Source organism: Sinocyclocheilus anshuiensis, unplaced genomic scaffold (genome assembly GCF_001515605.1).
Source record: "Sinocyclocheilus anshuiensis isolate Anshui unplaced genomic scaffold, SAMN03320099.WGS_v1.1 scaffold278, whole genome shotgun sequence".
NCBI classification, from domain to species: domain Eukaryota; kingdom Metazoa; phylum Chordata; class Actinopteri; order Cypriniformes; family Cyprinidae; genus Sinocyclocheilus; species Sinocyclocheilus anshuiensis.
The window spans coordinates 2,776,914-2,786,254 of record NW_015546072.1 but is presented as its reverse complement, the minus strand read 5'-3'; the positions used below and the strand labels follow the sequence as shown (position 1 = coordinate 2,786,254).

The 9,341-nt window shown below is 36.4% G+C and overlaps 1 protein-coding gene across 2 annotated transcripts in view; it reads right to left on the bottom strand.

Annotated features, from left to right (window-relative positions):
* The window catches only part of LOC107699708 (protein limb expression 1-like), a 23,968-nt gene extending 18,160 nt beyond the window's left edge, over positions 1 to 5,808 (bottom strand). For both annotated transcript variants that reach the window (XM_016501039.1, XM_016501040.1), the window contains exons 1-2: positions 5,684 to 5,808; positions 1,974 to 2,137 (exon numbers count right to left, since the gene is read on the bottom strand). In XM_016501039.1, the coding sequence (XP_016356525.1) occupies positions 1,974 to 2,137; positions 5,684 to 5,726 (207 nt within the window). In that variant the 5' untranslated portion in view covers positions 5,727 to 5,808. The remainder of the gene's footprint in view (positions 1 to 1,973; positions 2,138 to 5,683) is intronic.
* Between the last annotated feature and the right edge of the window lie 3,533 nt (positions 5,809 to 9,341).

The following is a 9,341-nucleotide window of genomic DNA, read 5'->3' as shown; positions in this document are numbered from 1 at the left end:
ACATGTACGTGTTCCCAGTGTTATCCAATCTCACTGAGTGGGTAGTGCTACGACAACAGTGACTGGTCTTCTAGTTGCGAGCCCCGGCCTACACCAAAAAGGGGCACAGGACACTGGAAGGGTCAGCATCCATGGCGCTATGGTAGGGATCCCAATTCGTCGGTCACAGACGTGACGTCGAGAGTGACAGACTGAAAGGGAATGTCTCGGTTACGTATGTAACTCTCGTTCCCTGAAGGAGGGAATGGAGACGTCACATCCTGTCGCCACGGCTGCTGTACCACCGCTGAGCGGCCGGGTCACCGGCTCGGCTCCTCAGCGAAAACCTGGTATGCGTTGCATCCCGCTGCCACTGATCACAGCATGAGCATAAAAAGGCAGCCGGATGCAATCATCGTATGCCAATGTGCATTGGCTCGTTTAGTTTACACTCGAAGTGGATTGGTCTCTCTAAGCGAGATCCCAATTCGTCGTTCACCGACGTGACGTCTCCGTTCCTTCCTTCAGGGAAGGTGAGTTACATACGTAACCGAGACGGTCTCTTCTGTGCAGAGATTATAAACAAATTATCTTTAATTTTGGTTAGTTTTTAACAAAAACTTGCATGCTAGAATAAAAAAAACGAAGTAATTAAGTTATTTTATAATAAGAGTACATTGAAAGCTTTCAAAATAACTATAAATCAATTTCTGCATTTTTTGTCCTTCAGACAGATGCAGTGGTAACCTTAACATTTTATTTGAAGATTTAACATTTGTAGATGGACTAAACTTAAAGCAGAAGAGCTGTAAAAATTCGGAAAATCTTTTATAGCTCCTTGTATTTAAGTTTTCATAATCTGCTTGGAAAAAATATATCACACATTCATGAATAAATCTGTACATATACACTGAACAAAATTTTTGCCCCCATTTGTCATGAGCTGAACTCAAAGATCTAAGACATTATCTCGGCAAAGGAGAAGTGCTCACTAACACAGATTTAGACAGATTTGTGAACAATATTTGAGAGAAATAGGCCTTTTGTGTACATAGAAAAAGTCTTAGATCTTTGAGTTCAGCTCATGAAAAATGGGGGCAAAAACAAAAGTTTTGCGTTTATAATTTTGTTCAGTGTATATAATAATTTAATTTACAAGTACAAGTATGTTTGTGATTTAAGCTATAGCTTCTGACCTTTAAATCAAAACATACTCATGAATTTATGACATAAATTACTGCTTTATTTAATCAGAAACACAATCTTAATGTTATTTGTGTATTTTACTTTAATTTTAATACAAGTAAGCCAACAGCGCCCCCTTAGTAAATAAAAGGCCTTAACCGACGGGCATTAGGACCTGGGGGAGGCTGCCGCTGCTGCACGCGCTAGTGACTGTTCTATCACACACTGGACTCGTCATTCTGTGTTTGCTTAATTGCTTTCTCAGATTAAATACAGCAATCCAAAACAGTCTAATCACCATTCTGACAAAAGTTCGCTTCAAGAATGACCACACTGCTGACGTGATTGTACTGATTGCACACCCTGAGCACATGTGGGCTATTCATGTTATGGGCAGGGCATCGGCATAATTTTTCATATCGGGCCTATGCCGATAAAGAGATTAATTTCATAGAACATTCCATTTGAACTGAAGGAAAATGCCACACGCTGATTGGCAGCTGGCAGGAGTAATTTAGCAAATAAGAACCACCTGTTGGCCTTCCTCATTTTAACACAAGAGGCTTTTTATGTTTGAACTGATGAGATGCTGTTCAAAAAGACACTAGACCTAATTTAGTAATGGAAAAAGGCCAGAATTGTACTGAAATTAAGGGATTAAAGTTCATTTTAAACAAATCTTTTGCTTTGTAATAATAATAAAAATTGCCTAATTATAACAGCAAATTGAGTCTTTATGAATATATACTTTATAGTAAATGCCAAATAAAAATGTAGTAGAAACTCATATGTAAATTCACTTAACTTACCTTAAAATTTCCGAAGCAGCTGCCACCTGGTAAGGTGACGTAGCATATGTAGGGAGGGCCGGGTGAGGGAATGGACTCATGGACTACCAGATTGTCTGTCTCCATCATCATGCCTTTCACTTGTTTCTGCTCCCAAAACTGATGAAGCATTCCCACAACATTCACTAGAAGCGACAAAAGAAGGAGAATATTTTGAAATGTGAGCACATTAAATATATTTTGATGTGCAAACTGCACCACTACAAGTGAAGAACTATGATTTATCTCACATATTTCCCAAGTCACCTTTTGTTTTTACTGAATAAGACAGTTTTGAGGTTCTTTCAAAAGGATAGTTCACCCAAAAATGGAAATTCATGTTGTTCCAAACTGGAATTACTTTTTTCTTCTGCAAAACTCAAAAGAAGATATTTTGAGAAATATATATATTTTTTCACTGATACAATGAAAGTCAAAGGAGGTCCAATGTTGTTTGGACTACAACTTTCTTCAAAATGTAAGGAAAAAAGGTCATACAGGTTTGGAACAACACGAGGGTCAGTAAATGTGAGTGAACTATCCCTTTAAGATGCTTTGTGATGATATTGTGCATTTTATTAAAATCTTGTCTGTTAGTATTCAATCTTTTACCACACAGATCACTAATACGCTACAGAGACTCAGCTGTTTATAATGTCTAAGAGTCAAAGTGGTTACATAAGAGGTTTTTGACTGCTGTGTTTATTGAAATTGTGCCTGTTCATCAAACAAACCCAGAGAGTGTCACTGCCAAACCTTTGACATGAAAGTTACCATTTTACACTGATCTATGTCTCTGATACACACAGTCACCAGATACGTTAATTATAATCATTGCAACGGGGGAAAAAAACTGCATGTTAAAGTGCATGCGTCATCATTGTGCATTTACATTCAAATAAAAGATGTTTCCTCTGCTCAAAAAATAGATTCTGCCTAAAAAATAGTCATTGGCTTGTCAGAGTAAAATTCAAACATGAGGTTATATCTTTTTTTTTTTGTCATGAGATTATAATTAAATCACCCTCATGTCCTAAAGCTTGTGTACTTCTTTCTTCTGTGGAGCACAAAAGAAGATATTTTGAAGAAGGTTTTAACTGTTTTTGTCCATACAATTAAAGTAAATGGGGTCCAAAACACTGGGGTCCACTGCTTTTATTGTTTGGACAAAAAACACTGAGACATTTTGTTTCCTTAAAAGAAATAAAGTCACAAATTTGGAACAAGATGAGGGTGAACAAATGATGAAAGAATTTTGATGTGAACTATCCCTTTAAAGGGGTCATATGATGTTGCTAAAAATAATAAGATAACTAAAATAAAAGTTACGCCTTCTTTATTTGCGTGAACATTTGGGCGGCGTTATGCAAATCTTCCCACATCGTGACGTAGACATGTGGGGCCGTGTTAGAACGAGACGTTTTAGGTAGGCGTGGTTAACTTTTATAAAGAATATCTCTTTGGATTTGAGACTTTAGTCTTTGCAACTTTACAGATCTTCTTTATGCACCAAGAGCTTGTAACACTCCAAAGAGAAAGGAAAAATTGAAATCGCATCATATGACCCCTTTAAGTGTATTTTAGTGATAGATGACAGTGTCTTGTCCAACACAATATTTACTTGCATTTACACATTTTTAAGACACTTTTATCCAAATCAACCTACATCACATTCAAGGTATACATTTCATCAGTTCATGTGATCAAAATCCTTGGGAATCAAACTCACAGCCTACTGTTTGAGCTACAGGAATGCTTCCCTACACATTTTGTTTATTAGGTTACAAATCACAATTTTCCAGAAACCTTTTAAATCACTGTTAGGTTGTTCAATCATAGAGCGGCAGAGAAAACCAAAGATAAATATAATTAATCATTTTATGTTCGCTCATTGTAATTTTACTCATTTACTTAGTCATTCCAGCTCATTTAATAATTATGCTCTAATTTTTAACAAATACTGCTTACATCCACATCTACCTTTCCATTTAGGCTAACATTCACTGTAACATCAGTGTGACGGCTGTCCGGCCTCAGCACATGGAAACATTTTCCTACCAAAACAAACAGGTGCCCATGAGCTCTGTGAGGTGGACAAGCGTCACACATCAGGGAGTTGTAGTGTGATTTCAGCGTTTCACACCCGCAGTAAGTGCAATATTTGTGCAGCAGTCTTGCTTTAATCAGCTCAGGCATGGCATATAAAACACACCCCCTCTAAAGGGGTCAGCAATAATATTGAGAAGGAGAACCAAAGGTATATTTTTGTTAAAAGGCAATGCATGTGGGAACACAGACTTGTTTTTACAGCATGAAAATTTCCAACTTTTTGTTTGTTTGAAAGAGTCAGCTGCTGCGAGCACCGCCCAGTCTGTGTCTGTATGCTTCAAAACACAATACGTGAGTGTTTCATTCCAGTCTGCTGGTAAATGAGCTGCCTTGTTTGTGAATGAGCTTTGGTTCAATCAAAAGGCTGTCTTTCATCAAAGCCCCTTAAAAATCTGAGGTTATTTCTCTGTATCCTTCCCCCTGACTAGCTGTTAAAAAATGAAATATTATTAAATATCATCCTTCCCTTCAGTGAGTGGAAGCCTCAGTCATAGATGGCATATAGAGCCAATGTGCAGCACAGAGTGTGTCATCCACATTTATCATCTGCAATTCACATCTGAATACTCTTCATTCCAGTAAATTCACACAAAAACACACTTGTGCACGGCACGAGCGTAATGGTTTTTATACAGTATAAACTGCATTTTCTATCCCCTTTACCCTTACTTATTCCAGAATACTACTGGAATTGTTTTTTTAAATACTAATAAAAAGTATATAAGTATGTTTACACTACTATTCAAAAGTTCGGAGATGGTAACAATGTTTTTGAAAGATGTCTCTTATGGTCAAAGCAGTCTCTAAGGCTGTATTTATTTGATCAAAAATGCAAAAAAACAGTAATGTTGTAAAATATTATTACAATTTAAAACAACTGTTTTCTACTTTAATATATTTGATAATTTATTCCTTCAATGGCAAAGCTGAATTTTCAGCAGCAATTACTCCAGTCTTCGGTGTCACATGATTCTTCAGAAATCATGAAAACAGTTGAAAGCATTTGTGCTGCTTAATATTATACTTAATAATGCAGAGATCGTGATACTTCGGGATTCTTTGAATGGAATGAAAATGGAAAAGAACAGCATTTATTTGAAATGGAACTCTTTTGCAACAACATAAATGGTGTTACTGTATTTTTGTTGAAAAAAAAGTTACTTTAAAACAATGGGTAGTGTATATTAGTATAAATAAATTCAAAAAGTAATAAAATCAATATATATCTACTGAAAATCAGAGGCAATTTTTAATTGGTTTATCTAAATTATCAGGAGAGCAAGACTAAAACCTGTAACCTTCCACACTTAAAGGATAACTATTCATCATCTCTTCATATTCACTTAAGGAACCCCCCTAATATTGAAATCTCCAAATTCATCCAGAGCTAGGCATATTATTTATTTCAAAAGAACTTTTTTGACATTCATTTAGTCTTGCTGACCCATAGGACACACAACTTCCCCCTATATAGATCTCATCTATGGGATGCTGCATTGCTTCATCATGACATCGAAGAATATGAAGCACAAAGATCACAATGCGCACACTATATTAAAATATGTTTGCTAGGTCTTACTCACAGTCTTTGAAGGTTCTGTCATCATCAGAATCTGGTCCAGACATGATCTCCAACTGCTAGTCCCACACGTCCTGCAGCAATCCTCCTTCTCTGTCTCCAGCTCTCACATGCTCTGGAGAAGTTCAAAACATCAGTTAAGCTCCAGAAAGGGTGAACATGAAGAGGTTCCCTGTTAGCCTTCTCCTCTCTAGCCTCCAGAGCAGTCTGTGGAGCCCCAGGGTTTCTCTTCAGTGGCTGGCCCACCTTTTGTCAAGGGTTGAACTAATTAGCTGTGAGGTTGGTTGTTGCGCTGCACTCCCTTATATTCACACACACTCTCACCACATACACACTCTCACAGCCTGTTGCACACGCCCACTCGACTGAGTCGACTAAGCCCTGGCCCAGGAATGCAGCCCCCTTCTCCATTCATTCACAGCATGCCCCTGCCTTCCCTCACAACACGCTTTACATATGCAGTGCCCAACTCACTGAACAAACATCCAAGATGGACAGCAGACAACTTCTGACTGTTTTATTGACCACTTAAATAGCTATTTAACTTAACAAGGTCCTGAAATTGGTGGAAAAAACATTAAAATATAATTATAAATCATTCATTTGCAAAGAGACTCTCCGTTATCCTTGTAACAAACAAAGAACCCAAAATTTATATGCACTGTAAAACACCATTTTTCTAAGATATAAATAAAACAAATATTAAGGGATTGTAGGTTATACAAGAAAATACTATTCAGCATTTCTACTTTTCGTGTTTTTCTAAATTTCACATTTAAATGAATGTTACTTGCATTTCTTTGTAATTATCTGTGAAATTTACTAGCAATTTTTGAGTTAGAATTGCTTGAGTAAATCCTACACCATTTTTTTTTTCTTGGACAGCTAAAAATGTTGGGTCACATAATTAACTTTAAACTTTTAACTTCTGCCAAAATATGAGTCCATTATCCATAATAATGTTTCCTGCAGTAAAACGCTTCCTCCATCCCTTTTTGTCCTACCATATCAAAATTATTATGGACAGAAGTCACATATTTTAGCAGTGGTTTGAACAGAATGGTTTGAAGTTAAAAATGATGGATTTGTTTTTTACATACACCCAGCTTTTCACAAGACATTAATTGATGGACTGGAGCCATTTGGATTACTTGTGGATTATTGTGATGTTTTTATCAGCTGTTTGGACTGTCATTCTGACGGCACCCATTCACTTCAGAGGATACATTGGTAAGAAAGTGACATAATGCTAAATTTGTTCTGATGAAGAAACAAACTCATCCACATCTTTTTAAGTAAAAGTACATTTAAGAAAATTTTCAGCAAATTTTCATTTTTGGGTGAACTATTCCCTTGAACTATTCCCATTGTCTGTTTGATTACGTCTTTAATTTATTTTGTCCGTACATTTCTGCCATATGTACATTAATTGACATAGTCACCACTGATAAGCTACTACTAAATATATTGTAGAAACTTAATTTTCAGTAAAGCTGCTTTGCAACTATTTGTATCGTGAAAAGCACTATACAAATAAACTTGAATTGAATTGAATTTAAAAAGTCTATTGTAAAAATGTGAAGTTAGTCCTGAGAACAGCTCTTGTGTCATTTGTTTTTATTATATGCTACTTGGTTTGGTATTTTGTATCTAATGTAATGACATCCAGACATTTTTAGATGTGTCTTGAGAGTCCAAATACTTTTTGAGGCCACTGTGAGTGATTAAATTCCATATATTATTAATAAAATGCCAATGTCATATTCATTTGTTAGCTTTTTGTGGATTCATTGTTAACCCCAATGCTACGTTTTAGGGTTTTTTTAGACCATGATGTAATCTAAGTAATGATCCTGCTCAGACCGCACTGTGTAGTCATACTCTAGGAGAAAACATTTCAATTTAGCAGCTCTGAATGCTTGAATGGCTATTGTTCTGTGAACAAATCCAAGTAGCGGACAGCATTCTATTGTGATGTTTTTATCAGCTGTTTGGACTGTCATTCTGACGGCACCCATTCACTTCAGAGGATACATTGGTAAGAAAGTGACATAATGCTAAATTTGTTCTGATGAAGAAACAAACTCATCCACATCTTTTTAAGTAAAAGTACATTTAAGAAATTTTTCAGCAAATTTTCATTTTTGGGTGAACTATTCCCTTGAACTATTCCCATTGTCTGTTTGATTACGTCTTTAATTGATTTTGTCCGTACATTTCTGCCATATGTACATTAATTGACATAGTCACCACTGATAAGCTACTACTAAATATATTGTAGAAACTTAATTTTCAGTAAAGCTGCTTTGCAACTATTTGTATCGTGAAAAGCACTATACAAATAAACTTGAATTGAATTGAATTTAAAAAGTCTATTGTAAAAATGTGAAGTTAGTCCTGAGAACAGCTCTTGTGTCATTTGTTTTTATTATATGCTACTTGGTTTGGTATTTTGTATCTAATGTAATGACATCCAGACATTTTTAGATGTGTCTTGAGAGTCCAAATACTTTTTGAGGCCACTGTGAGTGATTAAATTCCATATATTATTAATAAAATGCCAATGTCATATTCATTTGTTAGCTTTTTGTGGATTCATTGTTAACCCCAATGCTACGTTTTAGGGTTTTTTTAGACCATGATGTAATCTAAGTAATGATCCTGCTCAGACCGCACTGTGTAGTCATACTCTAGGAGAAAACATTTCAATTTAGCAGCTCTGAATGCTTGAATGGCTATTGTTCTGTGAACAAATCCAAGTAGCGGACAGCATTCCTCTGAATGGCTCGTTCAGTCTGGTGAACTAAAAGCGTACTTTATTCCCTCTTCTCCACTTAGCATCCATGAGCCTACTTCCTTAATGTTTGAAGCACAATTCACTTTACATCATTGCCTAAACCACATTTTTCACAAGTCTGATGCCCCTTTTTTAACTTTCTTGTGTCTTTCGTTCTTGGGAATAAGGGCTCCATTCAGAGTCGAGCTCTATTATGAGACTGCCTTGGGAAGAGAGAGAGAGGTGTTTAGCATAAATGACAATCACAGTATCACAGAAAAGGGGCTTCGGCACTGAGACAAACACAGCTTTGGAGCTGAAATGACAAAAACGACAGAAGGAGATATATCTGTTTGCAAGAATTCACAGAACAGTTTAATTGGCTGGATGTTGTTTGTGAGGAACTCCCAACTATTAAACAGTTTTTTTTTAACTATTCTCTCTCACTTTTGGTGATAAATTGCTGCAAGGAATTCACTGGAATGAAAAGACCACCTGGTGTGGGGGACCACTGAGGTCACTGAAAGCTTCAAGCCTGCAGCTGTCAGATCAAAACCCAACTGGGAACTTGAACGTCAATCAAAAAAAAAAAAAACCTGGGCGGGTTGTCAGGGTTGAATGGTTCTTAAACGTGTGAGTGTGTGTTCATTATTTTACTTATTTGACTCCATTCCTACATCTTTGATGACCATGCTCAGTCTATACGGGAAAAAGGGCCGCTCACAGTACATTCCATTCACTTCCATTCATACACATTTTGCTGCATTTCAAAGTTCCAGTTTGGTAAACTCTGACCTGCAAAATTTGTATCACTTGAAGACGTGTGAATAATATAAGATTGATACATCACAGCGTGACATCCAGGGTTGGGTGTTACTAAGTAATT